The sequence below is a fragment of the Lepisosteus oculatus genome, chromosome 7 (genome assembly GCF_040954835.1).
Source record: "Lepisosteus oculatus isolate fLepOcu1 chromosome 7, fLepOcu1.hap2, whole genome shotgun sequence".
In the NCBI taxonomy this organism is placed as follows: domain Eukaryota; kingdom Metazoa; phylum Chordata; class Actinopteri; order Semionotiformes; family Lepisosteidae; genus Lepisosteus; species Lepisosteus oculatus.
This window is the reverse complement of record NC_090702.1, coordinates 24589277-24613583: the sequence shown is the minus strand read 5'-3', so window position 1 is coordinate 24613583 and position 24307 is coordinate 24589277. Positions and strand designations below refer to the sequence as shown.

General features: G+C 37.6%; 1 protein-coding gene across 4 annotated transcripts in view; it reads right to left on the bottom strand.

Annotated features, from left to right (window-relative positions):
* The window catches only part of hmga2 (high mobility group AT-hook 2), a 71221-nt gene that overhangs the window by 33418 nt on the left and 13496 nt on the right, over positions 1-24307 (bottom strand). For 3 of the 4 annotated variants that reach the window (XR_011190075.1, XM_069192319.1, XM_069192318.1), the window contains exon 3: positions 21720-21770. Coding sequence is in view for 3 of the 4 variants with exons in the window: in XM_069192319.1 (XP_069048420.1) it covers positions 21720-21770 (51 nt within the window). In the remaining variant the exon portion in view is untranslated. Of the gene's footprint in view, positions 1-21037; positions 21122-21719; positions 21771-24307 lie in introns of those variants that run through there. The other variant, XM_069192320.1, reaches the window with a different exon arrangement.

Below are 24307 nucleotides of genomic sequence, written 5' to 3'. Positions count from 1 at the left end.
TTATCCTGTTCCTGGTTTAAATAGGATGTATCCTAATGCTTTCTGTCCTGCAAAGAATATTTTCTGAACAATTATCACTCTTCCTACAGGCAAGTCTAAGTGACATTATACAAATCTAAAATATTAAGTCATAAATGTACATGAAGAAGGCAAATGTTATTTGCAAGACGCAAAAATGTGTGGCACTGCTATTAAAGGAAAAAAAAACAGATTAGTCAAATCCTAGTGAACAGGTACAAACAGAAATCCAGCAAGATGTACAAACCTAGCTGTCTACACCAGATTACATGATTCTGTCTGACATAAATGAGGCAGAGTGTGGGACATCTCTGCAAAACCCCTAGATTAACTGTGAAGAGCTTACAAAATGTCTTCGGAATTCGGAGTGGAACAAGCCAGGCATTGATGAGCCTTGCTCAAGGTATACGACATTTCAAGAAAAAAAACGCAAAATGAAGAACTTATAGCACGGAAAAATGAACAGCGTCGAGACATAAAGGTCCTGAAAACGCCTATGGATGTTTTCGATACGAGTCAAAAAATGTAAAAAAATTCCAAACCAGCGCTAAAAGCCTCTGATAGACAAAAAGGAGAGGCCAGTCGTAGAAGGTCAATTGTATGTACTGTAAGGCAGGGTGGCAGGTCTACAATGGTGTGGACCAGTTCTCCCCCTCTAAGGACCCAGAATCTTCCCTCTTAACTGCTCATGTTTTGTATGTGGCCGTACACCAGCCTTGATGGTTCACAACACTCTAGGCCACACAACAATTTACAAGGTAACAGCTTCCCTTCAACATAGATCATGCTGCCAAACAGAACTGTGCAGTTTGTGAATGATTTGTGAATGAATCGGCTCAGTGAATCAAATGAATTAATTCATGTGTCTCTAGATTATTCGTTCAATTGATTCCCTAAATTTTTTGGCACAAAGAGACAAATTAAGGTTGGAGCTGAGTCAGCGTAAGAAACAGTTTAGTTCCAGTCTCAGAGCTCAGATAATAAAACATTTTCCCCAAAAGGCTGTTTGTGTTTAAAATAATTAAAATTGACAAAACAGATTGGTTGTGTATCAACTTTTACTTTCAACAGAACTGCGAAATGGCTCGATAATGTGCTAATAATTGTTTGGCATGTATTGTATTTTAGGGAGAAGGAGGTATTTGTTTAGACTAAGCACACAAACCTTTTAAATGTTTTTTAACCTCCAATGTTACATCCACCCGAAAAAATGTTTTATAAAATGCCTAATATTAAAGTATTTTAAATGTTAAAAATAAGTCAACATTACCAGATACACAAACAGTACTGGGGACAAACTGTGTTAATATGGTTGTCAGAAAAACAAAACAGCAATATTAGATATATGCCAAAAATAACATACTTATGACTTAAAAATACACTATTTTAATGCCTACAACACTGCAGTAATGTAGTTCTTTCCACACACAAGAAAATAGTAAATTACCATTTCACATAAATCTTATCCCTAAAGCAGCACAGTCTTTTGAAAAACTGTAATACAAAAATAAATCTAACAAATATTTTAGATTTAAAAATATATAAAAATTTAAAGAGTGTTTAAATGCATTGTATTTTTAATTCACTGACAAATATTTAAGACACTTTACAGAACTTGCACAGTATAAAACTGTTTTTTTCAATGAACTGATGTTATTGTCCTAATACATTGTGCATAACCTGTTAGAATAAGAAAAAAATAGTAATTAATCTACAGCTTTCTGGTTTTCCCTTCATTGAATAACTTATATTGTGCCTCTTAAGCAAGCAGCTTGCTCATACTGTGCCAGGCAAATGCACATGTGAAGGGGTTCAGACTTGGAGATTTGAAAAGAAGCAAGACTCCCCTGTGTTCTTCCGACCAGGGTGAGAGACCGTGCTCTGCTTTGCATTTACAAACTTGCCACAATCTTGTTTTTATTCCTGCAAGGGTTAGCAGTAAGGTTATTTGCTGCCATGTCAGGTAGAATGATTAATGCTCATAACAGCATAACCAACCCCTTTATTAATCTACCCTCACAGTAACACTCTTACTCTGCAAACAACGAGATTTTCCGAGACATTTTTTTCTTCCACGAAAGCTCTACTGTAGAAGAATTCAAGGTTCTCTAGTGCTAGATACGTAAAAAATGTCGAAAAGCTGGTCACCCGAAAGATGCTTTAAAAAACCTGTACATCCGTGAAAAAGCCATAGAAATATGCTAGTAGATATTTACTTTTTGATTAGTTTGTGAAAGACAACTCTTCGGTCACTGTGCGAAGCTGACAATCTCATCACAAAGTTAACCCTGTGACACACGTCCTTTAAGGCACAAGGGGAATTACTGACTGACAACATGTTGAGTTACCTCACAACACACCAGAATTACAGAGTGCGTTATACATAGGACAAAATCTCTGGGCAGCCATTCACCTTTACATACCGTCAACCACATTTGTCTAATGATGCCTTTGATGAAACCACAAAAAAGTTTGGAAATAAAAGTACAATGATATCACTTTTCATTATTGTTTACTGTGTTGGATGAGGAATGAATTTTTAAAATAACATTTTGAAATCTCAAGAAAAATGATGTACTCTGACAAGTATTTTCTCATCCGGATGAAGAAAAAATCACTTTTCAAACAGTATTTCACCTATTGAAAATTCTTATTTTATATTTTTAATTCAACTTCAATACTGGCAGTTATTTAAACATCCCAAGCTGTGGAAACCACTTCAAATAGACAAAATACACATTGCCACCTGTGATCATATTATAAATCTGGATTAAATCAGAGATCCACATTGCTGATGACACCTAGAGGAAAATTCTTAAAAGACACTCTTAAATTCTGATATAATTATATCACATTAAGCTAATAGGTTAGAAAGATAAGATTTGTAGTTTAGGTTAATGTAGCAAAAAAGATGCAGTTTACGAAAACCAGGACATGTTCCTAGAAAGTAATCCAGAAACAGGAATACAGATTTAGAAATGTAGTTTAATTTTACTTATTGCAGAATATAAAAATTAAAACAATGTGTACTTTTTAAAATACATTATAATTAAAACCTGAAACTAGACTCTTGTGCCAAAATTGTATGATTTCAATCATCACTCCTACCAATAGCTTTAAGGTCTCATGTTAATACATCTTTACAGTCAATATGTAAGCAAAAGTGTCTAGGTTTACATGCCTCCAAAATAATGCTGCTTGACAAAATTGATTTTTCTGCTGATTGTTTGTCGATTAATTAGTGGAATTATAGGATAAATGCTCAGACAATGCCTTGCATAAAACTCTACGGAACTTTCCTAAACAAATATAGTAAAACATATATTTGTTATACTGATATTTATTTTAGACAAAGAGCCTTCACGAAAGATTTAGGCATGCGACTTTAAAAAACACTATGGTCCCGACTAACTATACAGATATATATTCACAGTAAACACAAAATAACTGAAAAGGTGACAAACATTTCTTGTTTCACGAAACCTTGTTGTATAAAATATTTATCCCTTCCATTTTATTTCTTCACTCAGCTTTCTGTGGTTTATGAACCTTATAGTCCCTGTTCTGCCTCTTCGTGAGACTTGGTGAAATACGAACTTGCAGTAGTGAGTATCTTAAACTTTAATTCACTGTTTAGAAATCTTAACCACTTCTTATGATGAAAGGGCGCTCAATATCCTAAAGATGAGACCGCCAATACATATGCTAGCCACTGTCATTTTTAGGAACTAATTATGCCAAAGCACGACAGTATATGGCACGGCAGTGATTATCTTTTCAAAATCCATGTCCTCACATATACATAGACATTATAGAGAGGTATCAAAGTTCAGAGTGAAGCGCTGTTTCAAATAACAGCTCAGTTTACACTGTCTTCTCAGAATCACAGACACAGAGAACCCAGATGCACTCCTCATTAACCAGTCTACCGATCTGAAGCTCCGTCTTCCATTACCAGAGCAGACCTACCCGAGACCACTCCTTCCCCAGGGAAACTAAGGCAAGAAGGCATTTACATACCCTATTTATTTTATTGTCCAGGCCAAGGTTTTGTTTTTCCAAGTTTTCTTGGCTCCCTGCACACCAACAGAACAGCAGGTTTGGGATGATACATGACTTGACCTACCATCCATCCGCATTCATACTGCTGAACAGATAGACATTAGCTCATTTACCGTCACTGGTTTTCACAATCTCCTTTAGACCATTCTACTCTTTTTGGTGTAGCTCCCATAACCATACTTATTGCAGTACAATCAGATTCACCCATTCATAACGTAATGAACATAGTGCTCATTAAAAGTGTTTACAAATCTTAACAAAGGATTTTATAAAGTCATTTAGACCAAATATATATTTCTGCAAATTGTGAATAAAAGAAAACCTTTTAAATTGGATTTATAATAATATATAAAGGATTATATATTTTGTATACATAGAAGAAAAAATCAAAGTAACTATTTTCATGAAAATACAGATGGCCCTTCACTACTACACAAAGAATCAAACGTTTCTATGCTCTTGAAAGGTATTTATCGTGCCCCTTAAAGTCAATTACAGAGTTCACATGTAATTCCAGCTCTCTTTCACTGGGAGCCTTGTCACACCTTAAACAGGAAATAGAGGCTGAGTTAGTAAAGCCTGTGCAGAACAGAGGCCTGTGATTGTGAGCAGCCTGGCCATCAATAAAATCTGTCACATACCGTTCTCCAAACTTCCACACACAAATGGGCCCTGAAATAATCAGAAATCTCCCTTTCCTGTTCAAACACTCACATGATCTTTCATCTTCTCTTTTTAATGGGAATATTTACTATTTGAAGAAAAAATTGTTAAATTTTAAGAGATTTGCAGTTTCACACAGTTTCACCCAGTTATAAAGATGTTGCTATGTTACAGTCTGACATTGTCATCCAGTTCTTGTTTTTATTTTGAATGGTATCTAATTTAGTTGGGCTACCCGCAAATGAAATTCTTTCTTCATGACATTAAGTGTGCAGTGTCCTCTCCCCTCTGCTTGTAGGCTTTTTTCACTTTCTAACTGCCCCTCGTGCTTTCTCTCCTTCCCTCTCTGCTTCACTCCTTCACTTCCTCTTTCATTCCAGTCTGGGTTTGTGAAGCAGAAATAAAAACAGCAGCTCTTGTCTGAGGGCAAGTGCGCACTGCTGCTCAGAAGCTCTGGACTCCATTGCCTTTTACATCCTCTTCACTGGAGCACCTACAGGGACTGCTGTTTTAGCTGCCAGCTCAGAGTGAAATGATTAAAGTGCTTCCCGAGGCTGAGGGAGGAAGAGGGGGGGTGGGGGAGCTGCAGAGGTCAGCAGTGGAAATCTGTTGAGGTGGTCCCTCCAAAGTCCTGGTGTGTGTGCAGTCTCTCCATTACAGCACGCCTCTATTGGCAGGAATTCAGCAGCCCTGGCTCTGAAGGGCCATGGGGCTGAGAATGCAGGGAATGGGAATGAAACAGCAGGCATGCCAGCAACGCTGTCTTTCAGGACTCCTGGATAGAGGTTTTGGCTAGCTCTTGGTCTCCCAACCACTTCAGTATCAACATTAAGAAAGTTAATCCAATCTGATCAGTTACCATAGCACTGCTCCTGGCCGTTTGCTTACTTAACGTAAATGCTTAAGGAGAAGTTTAAAACTCCCTCGCCAGCCCATGTATAAATGAGAATGGAGGAGAAAAAAAAACTCCCTGTTACAACAGTAAATACAGTCGTAGCTATCTGGATGTGCTAGAACACCCACCGCAGATTATAACTGCTCCGGCTGTTGGGATTTGTTTTTATTTTCCATCGTGATTCCCCCCCCCCCAAAAAAAAAACAGAAGTCTCTGTCATGCTTATTCCAGTTCCCAACAAGCTGTGTACGTAGTAAAAAACATGAGAGAGCCATAACAGAAAGTTTCCAGCGTGTGCCAAGCCACTGATTCAGACGGTGACTCACACGCAGCAAGAAACTCCAAAGAGTTTTGGATCTGGTGCCCAGAGCCTTGGAGGCCAAGTTCAATATTTTGCCTATGAGGCATGCCGGGGCTATAAAAAGGTCTCGATGTTTGACTGTGAACTCCCTCCTCGACCTCCCCTCCACAATTACAAAAAAAATTCTTTGCACTTCTAGCATTGGAAGGTTTTCCGAACCTCTCTGCCACATTTCTAGACTGCTGGATGAATCACAATAATGCGGCTCATCTCCCTGCCAAATTCTTTTCCGCCTTTGCCTCTCTCCAGTTCCTGTTTTCACCCTGCCAACATCGTTTGTCTCCAGGCCAAGAGCAGCAAAGCAGTTGTGAGAGATGGGAGGACTTCCTCCCTCCTTCCTTCCTTCTCTTTCTCACTTGCGGCTTCACTCATTCACTCGCTCGCTCATTCGCACGGCCCTCCACACAACGCAGGAACAGGAAGACAGCTGGAGCAGGGACATGAGTGGACAGCCACAAAACACTGGGCAGGGCTGCAAAAGTGTCGCTTATGTGATTTGTTAAGCGGTTTAAGACAAGAGCAGGCTGACCACGTCCTAGAAAAAGTAACTTTGGCATGGGTGGAGCAGGGCTATGATGGATGAACTCAAATGAAAAGTACATCAAAAGAGAAGAAAACCCAACAAAAGTCATTTTTAATTTTCTCCGCTCTACAAAGGAGAAACAAGTAAAGAGAAAAGCATTTTGGTTAATAATATACAGAGCGTTTGCCAATTATAGTCTCACAGTTTTACTTTAGCACTCTGAATAGATGTTATGTTCTGACAGGGAATGCTTGGCTACTTTCTTTTGAAGGATAACTCTCGAAACACAGTAAAGGGGATGGTGTGTTTATGTGCCTCTCCTAGGTTACCACTGAGCCAACCAAGAATCACGCCTGTGTTGTGGAATGCTGGGTGCCAGGAAAGTTCTGGCATGACTGTGACAGGGTATTTGAGAAATGGGCTCCCTTCCTTCACTGTGATCCTGCCTGCTTGAGCATAAACCGGAAAAAAAAAAGTGGATGGCTGCCAGTTGGCGAAACGCAGGAAAACCGCAGAGGACGAACAATTCATATGAGCTGAGGAGGGCCAGGCACAGACAATTGCTTTTTACTGGCTAAAGCAGAGTGATTTGGCACCAGCCACCCTGCCTATTTCACCCCATTAAGGAAAGGGGGTAGCTTTAATGATGCCAGCAAAAGCGGGACACAAAAAGCGCAAGACTTTGTCTTTGGCTCTGATACTTGAAAGAAAGAGCGGCAGGACTGGGCACGGACTCCAATCAGCTGTTGAATGGCTGACATGTTCCCACACCTTGGCCCTACTGTTGCAAAACCTGACATAAGGAGCTTAACCATGCACTGCCAGCACCATGGCTTGGAGCAGTTCATTTACACCGCTTGATCGCACAGAAGAGAAGGAATATGGGAACCGCGTACAGTAGCTGCCATCTGTGTTTGGGAAGGTTAAAGTCATACCAGTCGATGCAATGTCAGAGAATCATAAAACAAATTGACAAAAGAAAAGTTCAGAAAAGGTTCAAAACAAGAGGACATTACTCCCATCTGGCCTGATTGGTAGCTAGTAGCTAAATGGCCTCTCAAGGATCTCATCCAGCCATTTCATGAAAGAAGCAAGAATACTGGCTTTACCAATACAGCTAGGTAAGATAGCTAGCTTGCTCCACACTCCCACAGCCCTTTGCGTAAAGAAGTGCCTCCCATTCTGAGAATTTTGAATATGTGAATCAGTTCCCCTCATACTCTTCTGTGAATTTTGAAAATGTGAATCAGTTCCCCTCATACTCTTCTGTGCTCAAAACTAAGCATTTTTAGTTCTTTTAATTTTTATTTTTATTTCTTTGTTAGTTTTCAGGAAAATCAGAATAGGACATTCCATTAAGCCCTGAAATGTATCTGCTTGCTCTTCTTTGCACTGGTGTATTTTCTACAACATGGTGACCAAACTTGTACACAACATTCTAAATGATGTTTTAATAATTTGTGGTACAATTTTAATATCACATCCCTTGATTAAAATATTACACTTCAGACAATAAATCCTAACATTCTGTTTGCATTGATTTCCACTCCTATATCAACAACACTGAAATTTAAGATGCTTTTGAATCTAAATATATAAGATATTTTTCTGAATTTGATGCTGTTCAATGACTAGTAATGGGTTTTATTGTCCTTTTTTAAATAATTTTTGGTATTAAAGCAATACTTTTTGGGGTATTAAAAATACTTTTTGGTGTTAAAGGTATTAAAAATCTATTTTAAAAATAGATTTGTATTGAGTAGTATTGAATGGGAGTTATAAAAGAAAATGATTCAGTCAGAAATGATTTAAAATGCAAATTCAAGAGACAGAACGTTATCAATGATGTGCTGCTTTGAGAAGATAAGGTTGTGTGGCATTTTAATTAACTAACCTTTGGAAAGATAGGTTCTGATGTGGCTCGGATCACAGGTGAAATAACACACTTTGGTCTCATTTCCAGCCCTAGCGGTTGTAAATCAAAATCAACCCAAAACAAAATCAACACATGATTCAATAAGCTTGGAAATCCTCAGAGGTTTTTTGCAGATAAAATTGCAGAGGACGACAGAAGCGATGAAAGAGCAGATGAGACCAGCAGGCCAACAATAAAGTGGGAGGGAAGACAATGCAAAGATATTTTCATTGTAGCTGTCCTCCATACCTATCATGTTAACCAAATGGGAATTCTAGTATCTAATACTATTAACCATAACCTTTCATTAATATATCAAAACAATGCCTACATTAGTGAGCACTCAAATCATAAATATAGTTAGCCTAATTTTTTTTATTTGATTGTTTTATTAAAAAAAATAAAGTGTAGTACTGCAGATGTTAGTACTATGTTTTGATTTCATGTAATTAGTTTGATACCAAAATTGTAAAAGAGACTACAGATACCAAACTTCAACTAAACAGAATGCAACACTAACCATAGTACAGACATGCAAAAAGCCATTTGCAGGAAAGAGGGGTCACCACTAGAGACCAGACAAAGAGACTGGCTGAGCTACGAGAAAAGCAGACTGAAAGCAAAATAAGGCACACAGCAAAAAACCTGGTTGGGACATTTACTCTGCATTATTGGCATTGCAAGCTGCAAATGTTAGATGGCGAATACACCTGAAAGATTCTTCCCTCTTCATCGATTTATTATCAGAAACCACTCTCTAGTAAGGGTCGGGACAATGTGAAGCCTGACCTGGAAGCACCAGTCCATCACAGGGCACACAAAACAGAGACACCACTTAACATTTCCAACGAGACTTCAGATGGTGTGAGAAATCCAGGAGAAAGAAAACACAGGGACCTTAGGGCCTGGGAATTGAACCCTGGGCCTAAGAGCTGTAAAGCAAGCCTAATAACTACACTAATGTGCTGCCTCCTCTTCATCCATTCCCAGTAAATTATATATCACCAATAGTTAACTTACTCTGGGTGGACTACTTTAAAACACCACAAGCAGAATACCTAAAAATAATGTTTTTAAAACAGGTAAAGACCTTTATCTGAAGAGATCCAAGATAAACTGGATTCTGCATTGGTCTGTATGTTGGCTATCAAGACAAATTCTAGAAAGTTAAAACTCAACACCACGCCTTCAAAAGGAAATTTCCAAATGCTATCATTAATTAATGTAAATTGCTGTATTTTAACATTAGCATATCACCTGTCTTCCTAAATAAGATAGTGAAGAAAATCTCAACAAACAGGGTAGGGTTTACTTTGATAAAACAAACAAGTCATGTGTTCTGTTTAAAAAACGCAGGTGCACCGATAACAAGCAGATGTGTTTCTTTCTTCTGATCTCGTTATTGCTACTATCTTGAGATATGAGATAAGAAAGGGAATGACACAAATGAAATGAAGACACCTGCTGTATGGTTAATAAGCCTAGGTTTACTAGTTCTTTGTACTGATAACAACCTCATTCATGCAGTGGCCAAAATACTTAATGAAGTTCACCTGCTTTATGGGCAAAATCCTGCTTAGATATCTGCACATTGACAATGACAGCTACAAACTCTGCTTTTTCTAGAATGCCTCATTTTAAGAAATGTATCTTGTTAGTCTTTTAATTTTTTTATTAGCTCACTGACTGCCCCACAAAAACATTATACCATTGTCTTACTCTATTTAGTAATGAAAATACTAGTACAATAAAGAACAAAATTGGTCCCCTAAACATATTTCTTACACGTGTTCTAATTTTGTCTTTTTTACTCCCAAGTTAAAACTTTCATTCCTAGTGCCATCAGAGCAACAGTCACCAACAACACAGGATAAAAAACAAAACCAACTGGTCATGGGCAGATTCAACTGTAACTAGATATAATAGGTGTACCAACATGTCTCTATTAGTAAACCTTTTTAAATGTCGTGCTTATCCCAGATCCTAGACTGATCCTAGACACACCCGTACACTTTATCTGTTACAATCTTTCCTTTATAAAATAAAAGACTGATGCAATAAATACACAAGTAAATATAAAAAAAATTGGAAGCACCATTGTGTTGCACCATCTGGCTTCAAAAATGTTGCGGACAAAAAAAGGACGCTTGGGAAAGTGAATCTGCCCATTTCACGTCAATATTCCTCACTCTCTACACTTTCCAAGGTCTTAGGACGAAAATCCGTTTGGTTCTTATCAGTCAGAAAACCAATGAATTCCTCGGCCCTGAAAGAATGTGAGAAGGTGCCAACAAAGCCAACAGGCAGGGTGATGGATGGCCTTTTCCTGCGACTTAAATAAATCATCCCGCACAAGAAACGGCCCTGCACCGAGTGGATTCAGTCATCTCAGTGCTCTCTATATAATCTGTTCACCTGTCAGTTCTCTTTTCCTACCAAACTGTCAGGCCCAACTGCATAAAACGCCGGGCACCGCCAGCAGCACAGCCATGTGTGTGGCACTGGGTTCTGAGTGCCAGAATACACACTGGATCTCATCGAAGACAGGGGGGCTCTGCGTGTCTGTTTGGACGGAAGGAAAAAAGCATCAAAGCAATGCACAGGATCACAGAACAAAAATTGTTTTAAAAATAATTAAGTCTTTCTACCCTCTCGATTAAGAGTTTAAATCCATCCTAAATAGTATTCAACAGATCACTCACTACACGAGACATCTGCTAAATCTTTTGACAGGTCTGCAGACTCCAAAACTAGGCATTTCCCTGCTCAGAGATGCAAACATAATATATTCACCGAGCCACAGCCCTCGGTGCATTCGCCAGGCAACAAGCATGCCGAGTCTGTAGTACGGTATTCTTAAAAAACAAGTATGCTTCAGTATCATTATACTTCTTATCAGCTAAAGCAGTTCAGTTGAGGTTTGGACCGAAATCCAGATGTCATGGTGATCACTGCAATACTAAAGCTGATGACACCTGAGTGGGATAATTGTGTAAAAGCGCTGTAAAACTGGGTATGATGTCATGTTTTTTTATTCCTGAAGAACGTTAAATATGAAGGCTTGAAACCCTTAACTACTTTAATAAAAGCCTTAAAAACAAAATGTTTATGAGATTTCAGTTCAGAATGACTGAACAACTTGACCTGTACTATTTAACCATGAAGCTGCATCTTCAATTTAGCCTTTGGCAGCAGGCTTAAAAGCTGCCATTCTACTTCTAAAATTAGCTACAACTTTTATGTCAAGAGGAAATAAGAGTAGATTTCTTGAAACAAGAATATGAAGAAATGATAACATGTCACATCGACTGGACTATTAAAAAGTTGAGAACCATAAAAATACTGTGACTGATACAACAAGAAAATCAAAGTTTTGTTTTCAGCCTTGACAATGATTTTCACATTGTTTTATAGCATTTTCAGGTGGATCCTTCACCCGTTTTAAGACTTTTTAAAAATAGATGTGAACACTGACTCACCCACAAACCATTAAGAGCGAACAGTGGAATGGATATGGTTAAAGACATCTCCTTTTTAATGACCTTGGCTGCCTTCTTCCATTAACCATTTTGGAGAAAGAAAAAGAAAAACATTCCACTGGGTGGTTGTAGCCAAAAGGATATGCTATAATTAGTTCCAGGAGGTTAAGCAGTAGCTGAATAAAGAAAGCTGACTTATTTAGTAAGGAAAGAAATGTGAAAGTCCTCTACAAGTCAACTTTGTGTGGAATTGCCATGTGGCTACAAGCCTCTGGCTGAAAACATTAATCTGTGACACACTGAGCTACCAAAGAAATCAAAGAATAACCCAAGCTTTCAAAAGGAGACAAAGTAGGCCATACATTAGTGAGTATGGTTGTGCTACAGAAAGAGGTGGTTTCTGTTTTCATTCATAAAAAAACAGCAACAAGGTTGTTCATAAGCTTCTGATTGAAGTTCCTGTGTTAATGTGTAAGGCTGAGCATGAGTCATTGCCCAAACAATTAACACACTATGATCTCTGTGGTTTGAGTCTCAGCTCTGACTGAATGATGATGGTTTCCTACTTAAAAAAGGACCAGATCACTGCCCCCTCAAGTGTAGTTTTCACTATGACTCCACGCTGAGTCACTCTGGGATTACAGGATGTTTTCAATGTCTTAGCTTTCCACATGTTCTACAGTGGTTTGACAACAAACAAATGCCACTACTACAGCTCAACATGCCCTCCCCACACCGTGTGCAGACAATTACAGCCACACAGTGATAATTATTTCTCTTCTAAGTACAAATTTCCCAACCACTTATGGCAAGAATTGCTCTTTTTCAGATTTGTTCTTTTCCATTTGAATAGTACAATCTGGACAATTTGCAGATGAAGAAGATCACACAGCACTGAATCCCTTTAGGTCACTGTTTTAAGAGGCTATAGAACAGACCTTTTGCTAAGGAGATTTCTTTGTACCACATCTGAAGAACACTATTAGTAGTCACTTGCCCTCTCTTAAGTGCTGTGCATCTTCACCGACTCATTGCAGCATGTAGATGCAACAGATACACATCAGTGGTTGGCGAGACATATTTTGCAAGGAAAATCATTTTTGAACACTTTATAATAAAGTGAATTACTGGAAATGGTCATTTAATAAAAAATGTTAGGTGCCCCAATATTTATTCTCTTGAAATTTCTTGAAAGTTTCTTCTAAGGATCAAGAGGTAATAGGAAAGGAAAGAAAACAGCACATCATGCTGGACAGAACATAAGCTAACACAGGCATAAAATAAATGAGCCAGAGTGAGAAAATGTATGCTACCACACTACAACCTACTGGTGTTTCACTGTTATTTTTTAAAAAATTATCATTCACTATGCACTATAACTATGAGGTGCCAGGGTTTGAAATGTGCAGGGTCTCTTGATTATATACAAAGCATAATGTTAAGTGTAGAGGCAAAACCGAACTAAAGAAAACAAAAATGGAAAAATATTGTTCAGAATAAGGAACAAAAAAGAAGAACCTAAGAAAGAAAATTAATTTGGTGAATATTATGTCTTGTATTTATATTTACGAATCAAGGTTTTTACTGTTAAGCAAAGCTACAGTTTAATAACTAAAAAAACTATGAAACAACATTCTAATAGGAAAGTACTTAACCTGATGAAGTAGGCATAATACATTTTTGTGAATAATGGAATAGTTTTTAAATTAAAGTTCCCAGATTTTATTTTGAATAATAGAATCCAATCCCTTTCTCTTTTTACTAAGTATAAACATTGCTGTTTTAATCTACATATCACTTAGCCAGTTGCAAGGCAGATGTATATATTGCCCTGTATATATTGCTACTGCCCTGTCTCTCTCACACCTGAAGAAGGCTCCACGGCCGAAACGTTGTGTTCTCTTGCTTCTTTTTTTCAGCATGGAATAAACCTATTACTTGTTCCTTTGCAGCCTACGCATGCTGACGCAGCTACCCACCCAGATGTATATATTGTTGTGTTAGGTTTTGACAGAATAGGGAAAAGTGCGTGTACTTCCTCTTCATCGTGAATTCTAGAAGGGACAGAGGACACTACCGATGAGTTGGAACCTTGTCTAAATTGCTTTTAAGAAAAAAGGTGAGGGGGATTTCCTGTATCACCTGCAAACAATGCCAACTGAGGATACCATACAGAAAGGTATTTTACCTATATGCAGTGCTTTGTAAAAGTACATCCCGTGAAAAGGTGTGTGTTTTTGAACATATTTCCATGTATGGATATTTGATCTTCATTTAAACAATATTGATAGACAAAGGTGATTTAACAAGTAACAATGCAAATTATTCTTTGCAATAATTTATTCAACAAAGTCAGAAATGCAATTCTCTGCTGTGGAAAAAAGAAGTACACCCCCTAGCTTCAATAGCTGGTGTTGCCTCCTTTGGCAGAATTCACTTCTTGTAGGCGTTTCTTGTAATTGTCTATAAGTCTCCTACATAGACTTGGGAGAACTTTTTGCTCACTCCTCCTTACAGAACTCCCTCAACTGTGTGATGTTTGAGGGCTTTCTTGCATGTACTGCCCACCTCAAGTCCCCCCACAGCATTTCTATGGGGTAAAGATCTGGGCTTTGACTTGGCCATTCCACGACCCTCCATTTCTTCTTTTTGAGCCATTCTTTTGTGGATTTGCTTGAGTGGTTTGGGTCATTGTCTTGTTGCAAGGTCCACTTATGGTTCAGCTTCAGCTTTTTGACAGATGGCCTCATATTCTCCTCAAGTACTCTCTGGTACAATGTGGAATTCCTGGGTGACTGTATGACGGCAAGCTGGCCAGGCCCTGAGGCAGAAAAGCAGCCCCAAACCATAATGCTTCCACCACCATGCTTTACAGTTGGTATGAGGTTCTTTTGGTCAAAGGTAGTTTTTGGTTTTCTCCAAACATGACATCTGGAATTGTGGCAAAAAAAGCTCTACCTTTGTATCATCTGTCCAGAGCACATTGTCCCAATAGTCCTGATCTTCACCTAGGTGTGGTCTAGCAATCTTTTTTAGAGCAGAGGCTTCTTCCTTCCTGACCTCACATGTAGGGCAAAGTTGACTCATACACTTTGACATTGAGGCAAGACTGGTCTGTAAATCCCTTGATGTTATCCTGGGGTTCTTGGAGACTTCCTGCAGCTCTTGGGCTGAATTTGGTGGGACGACCTGGCCTGGATAGATTGCCAGGGGTTTGACATTTTCTCCGTTTGTAGATGATCTTTCAGACAGTGGTGTGAATGACAACAAATTGCTTGGAAATGGCTTTAAAACCCTTCCCAGACTCATAGGCATCAACAGTCTTTCTTCTGAGGGCCTCAGAGAGCTCTTTTGATCTTGGCATGATGTAGCCACACACCTCAATTGCTAAGACCAAACCAGACCACAGGTTTCTGAAGTGTTTATATAAGGCAGTGCCCTCCAAGTTACTCTAGTGATGTTCTAATCATTTGCACCTGTTGTGGTGCACCTGATTCAAATTTTGGGCATTTGATGCAATGATAAAGGTAGAAGAGTACTAACTTTTTCCACACAAGGAAATTACATTTCTGTTGATTTAAATAGTACAAATGAGTGCAAAACGTGATTTTTAATGTTATGTTTTAAAATCAGATCACCTTTATCTATCAATATTGTTGAAATGATTATCAAATATCATTTTGTACAAAAATGTAAAAAAAAAGACAAACCATGTCATGGGGTGTACTTACTTTTTCACACCACTGTACATTCTTACAATCTGGGTAGCAAATATACACTACCCACATACCCACACACATAAAAAATACTCAACTACATGACTGCTGACTTCACGATGAAACTTTGCCAGCATGATTTCAGTGTTTGTTATGACCATGCCAAAATATTTTCAACAAACATTAACAAGGGGATATGTGTGGGTGGGTAAGTATGCAAGAACATGTACCAGCTTCATTTGGCAAACAGCACACTTTCAGCAAAACTGAGCCAGGCACTGACCTATGTACTAGGTAGCAATACCTACTGTATGTCCAACATGTCACTTGGGGGAGATTATCAAAAGGAGCCGAATCACTGAGGCAGGAGTACAAAGAAAATCATGCAATAAATTTTAACTTTTTTATCAGTTCATTCAGAGTCCAAAAGTTCATTCACTGCCAGCACTGCTACACTGCTACAGCCTGATCTGAAGCCACAGCATTTTGTGGAAATAGGGTGCAGGGTTGTGAAACTGATTTACTGTCCATGGTAGCAGGGCAGCGTTTATGTTCTCTAGCAGATTAGTTGTGACACCTTAGCACATGATAAAAACTGCTTAGTTGCTTTTTAGTATCATCATATAGTACATCCACTTGAAACAATTCATGGACAGTGAAATAGATCTTTTCCTGTCAAAAACTGTTTGCTCTTAAAAGTCTGTCATCACCAATATTGCAAGCTCAAAAAGAGCTCTGTTATAATAGGAGGTAAGAAGTCCCATGATACTGAGATGCACTATTAACACCCAGATGAAATTCAGAATTGAGATCTATTACCTTTGGAAATCACTGGCTCTTACCTTATGTGTGTGTGTATGTATGTGTAGACATTAACATACACACAATGACAAACAATTATCATTTCAAAATCTGGGCAAAAAAAAATCATGCCATTAAATCTCCTATTAAAAAATCTCCTATTTGATATAATTAAAAAGCTTATTTTTCTAAGTGTTCATTGCTCTAAAAATAAGATTCAAGTATACCTGTATCAAGGAAATATCATTTTAAGACAAGAAGATTTATTTCAAGCAGATAAGTTCTACATTTTTTTAGTCATTTAATACAATGCATTATACAATGTTGTATATAGCATAACATACCACAAATCACTGCTAACCCCATGGCTGCAGAACAATCTCTTTATTCACTACAGCTTCAAGACTATGCAGAAATGTCATCTATACTGTGCTGGAAACTGTGTGTTTAGAGTCGAGTCAAGAGTAGAAAAAACACTTCTTTGTGTTTCTTTACAGTTTCAGATTTATGTTTAAAGGTCTCCGTTCCCAGAGATAAGAACACTTTTTTCTTTACAGGCGGCTTTGCAGAAAAAAAACCTGCCTATGATTCTTTTCTCACTATCGGGTAAATCTGGAATCCCTAGCTAAAACAAAGCTACCACTTTACTATCTACAATGCTTTGCAAAAACATTCAGAGGCTTTTCGATGATGTCCCACCAATAAATGTGAAATTACAAAATGATGCATACCCATTTTTTGCAACTTCATATTTTATGCATAATCCAAATACTCAAACTGAAGGGTAAAATAAGTTACAGTAAATTTCAGCAAAATCTTAACCTAATGCTGCCACTTTGCTTGACAGTAGGGATGATGTTGAATGTTGGGTTTGCATCAGGTTGTAACTCTTTGAATTAAAAAAGTTCCAATTCTGTCTTGTTTGACCAAAAACGTTTGTGCCACATGTTTGCGGTTTCTCATAAATTCTTTGTTGTAAACTACATGCAGGGTTTGAGATGTCTTTCTTCATTAATGACTGCCTTCTTGTCAGTGTTGACTCATGGACATTTTCTCCCATCACAGCTTTTGAACTACATAGCTTTTTCTAAATCACTGTTGCTCTCACAGCAGCACCCTAAACCTGTTTCCTCCTTGCCCGGCTGCTCAGTTTGGAGGAAGAGCCTGATCTAGACAGTGTCTGGGTAGTAAGATACACATTCCACGTCTTAATGACTTCACCGTGCTCAAAGGGATATTCAACTTCAATTTTTTTATATGCTTCACTTGGTCTGTGCATTTCCACATTTAATCCCTTCAGGTGTTTTGAAAGCTTCTTAACATCCATTCAAACACATCTTTGCTTAAACTTCAATACCTGACCAAGGACCCTCCCGGAGACAGGTATATTTATTCTGAAATCCATGAGAACCACTACTATCAAACACAAACAGAAGTCTGACAACTGTGATAATTAAACTGTGTGCTTAAATTTGTGCACTCTAATTAATTTGTAATGATATCCTCACACTTATACAGCACTCTGCTGGACACTCCACTCAAAGCGTTTTACAGGTAATGGGGACTCCCCTCCACCACCACCAATGTGTAGTATCCAACCTGGATGATGAGACAGCAGCCATAGTGTGCCAGAACGCTCACCACACATCAGCTATCAGTGGGGAGAACAGAGTGAAGCCAATTCATAGATGGGGATTATTAGAAGGCCATGATGGATAAAGACCTGGGGGTAACTGGCCAGGACGCCAGGGTAACACCCCTACTCTGTTCCCTGGGATTTTTAATGACCATGGAGTGTCAGGACCTCAGTTTTACATCTCATCCAAAGGACAGGGCCTTTTTACAGTATACTGTAGTGTCCCCGTCGCTATACTGGGGCATTAGGACCCACACAGACCACAGGGTGATCACCCCCCACTTGCTCCACTAACACCTCTTCCAGCAGTTTTTCCCAGGAGGTCTCCCATCCAGGTACTATATATAAGGCATTATACAGTATATAGAGTGAAAATACATCATATAAATCTGGAAAATAAAATCAATACTATTAAGTAAATAATCAAGTTACTTCATTAGGAACAGAAAAGTTATGTTACCTCACAACAGAGTGACAATGGAAAGTACACAGATATAGTTTGCAGTATCATATAGAGAAGTGTAGCAACTTTCAAGGAATTTATGAGAACCAATGAACAATAAACTGAGTCCAGTGAACTAATTTATCCTAAATAGAGGGAAAGAGATACAGAAAATGGCCTATTTAAAGTGCAGGATGGAGTTTGAAAAATAAACCATTTCAGAGAGTTTTCCAAAAGTTTGGATAATTAATATATTAATGTATTAGTGCTACAATGTAACAGGTTAATATGCGGTCTGTTTGTTTTCAGATACACTGTTTCTAAATGCACCTGTATACCACAAACTCAATTACTGTTGAAGCATTTATACTGTATGAAGACTGCAAGCACCTTAGTTAGCCAGCTAACACTCATTTCCTCATTGTGCTCTGCCCAAGTCATTAATTTATTTTTTTCCATCTTACTCTTAGTTCCTCTTTACAGTGCGGTGTACAAATTGTTATTGGGGATATTTGTACGATAATTATTTCAAAACACTATTCTGTTACATAGAGCTATTTCCGAGTATCTCCTTGCACACATGAATCATCAAATTAAGCACTGGAAAACTGGTAGGTTATTATATAAGCAGTATGACCAACAGGATAAATGTAGAAAACTGGAAGTGCAATTACCCTTACACTGACTAATTACCAAGATTGCCTGTTATACCATGGAAACACATTGCCTTCTCCACTTCTCTTAGTGGCAAACAAAGCAGTGTTTTAAAAGAGTGAGCAACATAGTCGGCCTTTTTCTGGGTGTTCTAAAATTTTCCCAGATTTAACACACAGTATCCCACACAGGTGAGGATGTGCAGTTCAAGCCAATCACCTGAAATATTATACTGTAATTTAGCTTCTGTTTACCCATCTTACTTTCATCAAATGAATAATGTGCAGTTTGCACAAAATATTATCTATACAATTACAGGGACTTTCTACTATATAATATGCATTAGACATTAGGAGCTTCTGTTACGTTATTCTACTGCAATTCTTATTTCAGCCTTCTATATTCTCCAGATTTTCCTCATGATGATAGGTTAAAAAAATGAAAGAAAGCTCAGAAGTACCTGTTAAAGTACTGCTGATCCCAATCATCTTTTTACAGTTTCAAAGAAAACAACAGATTTTACATCCAGCTCCCCATTCGTTATCAGAAAAGGGCTTATTCTGGGTAACACCACTTACTTGGAGCCTACCCCCCCCAAAAGCACAGGGAGCAAGGTAGGACCAAACCTCGGAGATGGGATGCAAATTCATCATGGGGCTCGCATGCTCACAGAGACAATAGAAACACGGATTAATTCATCTAGCTCACATGTGTTTGGAAAACTCACACACATATCATGGAGAGAAAACGCCCATTAAAGGCACAACACTCTTGAATGAAACCCCGGACCCAAACACTGGGAGATAACGGCGCAAATATCTACTGTACTTCCCTACAATTAATTTTGTTACTGAATTTCATGGGAAGGGAACTGTGATCCCAAGCAAACATACAGAACACTAAAACTAGCTTTAGAGTTAACAATAAAGCAATCCAATAGGTCATTTCGCTTTATGTCCACATTCAGTGATTTGACAAGAACCAGCATCTTAAGGAACCCTAGAGGTTTCCCTTCAATTCCAGAAAAGAGACAAATCTTTATTTTGCTACACATGTTCCATCACTCAGTCTGAGCACATGATGTGGTTCTTTTTAGCATGTTCTGTACACAGAATAAGCAAAGTGTCCTCAGAATCCTTTCAACAGACCAAGAGAAATAAAAAAAAACGGTTACAATATCTAGTATCTATAGCACTTGGCAAAGCATGAACTTGAACTATGTCACTCAGGCAGGAAATATGGTGAAAGTGTGGTAGATCCAGCACTAATTTGTTCTGATCTGACTTTTTCAACATTTGCTTGCTGGCCACAGTAACAGAAAACAGAGTCTCAGAAAGTAGTCAGAGCTCCGTCTAAAGTTAATTACCCACAATGACAAGAAACTAATTTCAACTGGACAACTAAAACTAGGTAAGTGCTTTAATGAAAAGATAAAAAAACACCCTAACATCTATAGAGTTGCTTCTATTTTGATTGCAAAATTATGTAAATAGTGATTTCTGGGCCTTAAAAAAATAAAAAATATTTTTATTAAGATTTGCAAACAAAAATATTTCAAACAAAACAACTTACAAGGTTAACTACAAATGTGAAGGGAAGCGAAATTGAGAATTATTATTTCGTATAAATCTGGCATAATATCTGTCACGTACAACATGAGGTGTACTCCCAAAGTAACAAAAACAAAAATAACATTATTTTAAAAAATTGGAAAAGTAGAATCTTAAAATATACATTTTATGTATAACATTGTTTTATAACCATTAGAGTCTATTTATTATTTTGATTTTGTGGCAATGAAAATAAAATATATATTTTCCAAAGTGCAAATAGTTCTACATTTCTTGTCCAATAGCATCTTTAATGTCTACTCTAATCTTTTGTGTATGGTTACAGTAAAACAAAAATGACTGTTGTGACAAGTTTCTTTGCACATTCAGGCACTGCCCAACAGACCTGCAAAAAAACACCAATCTTGAACGCTCAAAAATGTATTTAAAACATTTTGACATAATAAAATATTTCAAATGAAATCAAAGAATTACAAGTCTAGGTGCCATCACTCAGTTTCACAAGTGGAATTGATTGCTTTAAATGCATTGTCTATAAACATTGGAATATTTCAAATCAATGATTTTTCCCAGGTCTGCTGCCTGGTGATGTAAAAACAAAGGACATATCAAGCAGTTACTAAAAAAAAAAGATTAATAAATTTTATAAAAATGAAGGTAATAATAAAAAAACTAGGCTTTGGAAATGTTTGGGTAAGTAGCTGTGTTAGTAAGCATAGGCTGCTAATACAGTTGTAATGGTTCACTCTAAACTGAAAGGTAAAGAAAAAAAACTACATTTCAGCTGGCTGCCTGAAGAAAGCTCCACAGCCAAAACAGTTTGTTTTCTTTACCATTCAGCATGGAATTAACCTTAACCTCTTCCTTGTAAGCTTTGAAGATGCTGTATTCATAAATTGTGTCAATTTTAGGGCTACAGTAGTTGTTTGCAGTTCTAAACAAGATAAAACTATAAAAGTCACTATAAAAAGTCAAAGACTCACCCATTTCCTGGGTCTTCCTCTTGGTCTCTTCTCTCCAGTGGCCTCTGCTTTCTGCAAAATAATGTTTTCTTAAGAAACATTTCTTAGGACACATGCATAATTCATACTTTGAATTAAACTGTAATTCAAGCTTTGTAATGCTGAGCAGACAATAACACTCTGCATACTATATAACACTATATCAACACATAACGCTGTAAACATCCACAATTTACTGTCTTTAAATCAGCACTTAACAGATAACAGTTGATCTGCAACCTTTTTTCCCCACTCTGCTACTTTGAGCACCACATTTTATTTACATCTCCTTGATCTGAGGTTAATCCAACTAAGATCTTAGGGAAGTACACAAACTCATTTGTATCTGCTGATAAGCACTAGTCTGCATGATGTAACTACTGCTTATCTAAAATCTTTCATTTTGTTTCACCCCCTTATCACGATCAAAGTATGTGAAGGCTAAATAGTTACCTGCAATATGGAAAAAAAACTTCTAGGTATAGAAATCAGTGCTAGTGAATGCTGTGTGATTTTATTGAAAACACACTTCTGTCTGTAACAGCTTTACACTGAAATGAAAGTAAAATGAAAAAGTGATTGAGAGTTATATGACAAAGTAGTGGTCCCAATTTCACTTTCTCCAGATAATGTTTGCCAACCATGCATGATCCTTTTTTCCCCCCTTTCACTCTTTGCTCTACAAAAATCCCAATAGGAAAACTGTCGACAGTGCAAACAATTAAATGTTGCATGTAGTACTTTATATTTAATCCAATTCTTGTAAAATCTTTTTATCTCGTTCCTTCTGCTGTCAATTCCACGGATCACCATGATAATTTCCTGATGTTAGGACAAGAGTTTGAAGATTTATGCCTGACATTCCTCCATTTTCCTTATATTCTGTTTTTAGAGTATCAGTAGTGCAGCTGTGCAATTGAAGACAGACATTTCTGATGTAAAAAATAAATGAATATTACATCACATTTCCTTAATCCACAACCCCAGAATGAACCTATTATCTGATATAGTTTGCACAGCAACGTGCTCCCTGTCAAGCTTTACAATGGCAGCCTTTTGCACATATTGTTCAGATAAGAATATGAGAAATGTTACAAAAGAAAGGAAACCATTTTACTCCAAGTTAATTGGTTGCTTTAGTTAAATGGTGCAGGCATCAGCAGGCCTAATCCCAGACCGGGGTTGGTACCAGCAAGTTGCTCAACAGTTATTTGTCAAAACCAGTGGGCTCAGTGGCAGATATGATGGAAGAAGACTAATTACCAGTCTCCGAAGTGCAGCGTTATCCTAATGTCATGATAACCTGTTATCTTTATGCCTTAATACACCAATTAAATCAAGAGTTTAGAGATGTGATACCCATACAGAACTCAAAGGCTAGAGCAAACACACTCTGTGTTAAGGTTTCCATTGCACAAAAATATAGAAACCAAGATAAATGTTATATGCAAGGTCATTATTTGTAGCTACACAAATTTCCATTAATGACCTATTAACTTCCTCTAACTACATGCAATTTAAGTTAGTACATACCTTACCTTAGTTCTAAAAGGATACTTTAACGATTTATTTAATATTCAACCATGTTGAATATCTCTATATTTGTGTATAATAAATTTTGATAAATATATAATCATACCTTTAATTACAAAAAGGTAACTAGGCAAACTACATGTACTTACTAAATGTAAGTACTCCTCTTCATTCTTCTCGGATAAGTCTAAGCTTTTTTCTTGCAGTTCCTCTGAAATTCTTAAGTGTTGCTTTCACAGCATCATTCACAGAGTTCAGGTATGACTGATATGGTGTCTTAGGCCTTTAAGTTTTGGTGACGGGTCATACAGTGCTGGACAAATAAATCGTCCTTGTGTCCTTTCCATAACCTCATTACACCCTCCCATTGGACAAGTAAAATGGATGCCCCATCTGATGTAATTTGCTGCACAGCAAATTTTGTTTGCTCATTTTCCTAAAACTATACAACAACTCTATAGTCATATTCACTGCATTACATCACTCAGTTATGGAAATTAAGTAAAAAAATCCAATTTCACATGCACTGGCATTACAGTTCTCAAATGGATGGTAAAAAAAAACCTGACTCTTGTCATTAGAGCCAGTGACCTCCATCTACAGCTGCTTGAACAGTTTCACTTAAATCTTAAAGTTTGTCTCCTAGAATCGTAATGTTTCTTGCCACCATTCTTGCACTGTAATCTTTGAAAGGTAACAGATGTTGCTAATTTAAGTGTCAATTTCTTTGAAGATGAGACTTTCATTAAACAGAATTTTGGATTTTGCTAAACTACAGGCAAAGCAAGACCATTTTGTAAGTCTTCGCCATCGCAGTTAAAAAACATTGCTTTTACCAAACTACGTCTTTTGGCTTTGGCCTCCTGGCCGAATTGTCCTTCTTTACAATTGATGTGTGAAGTTTCTAACATTACTCTGCACCATTTCTTGACACAATCACAAGCTGCAGGGGACATGAGCTGTTTCATTTTTTGGCCAGATCTTGCACATAAAGCAGTTTGTGGGCTTCTCGAAAACAAAATATTCTCTTGCCCAAG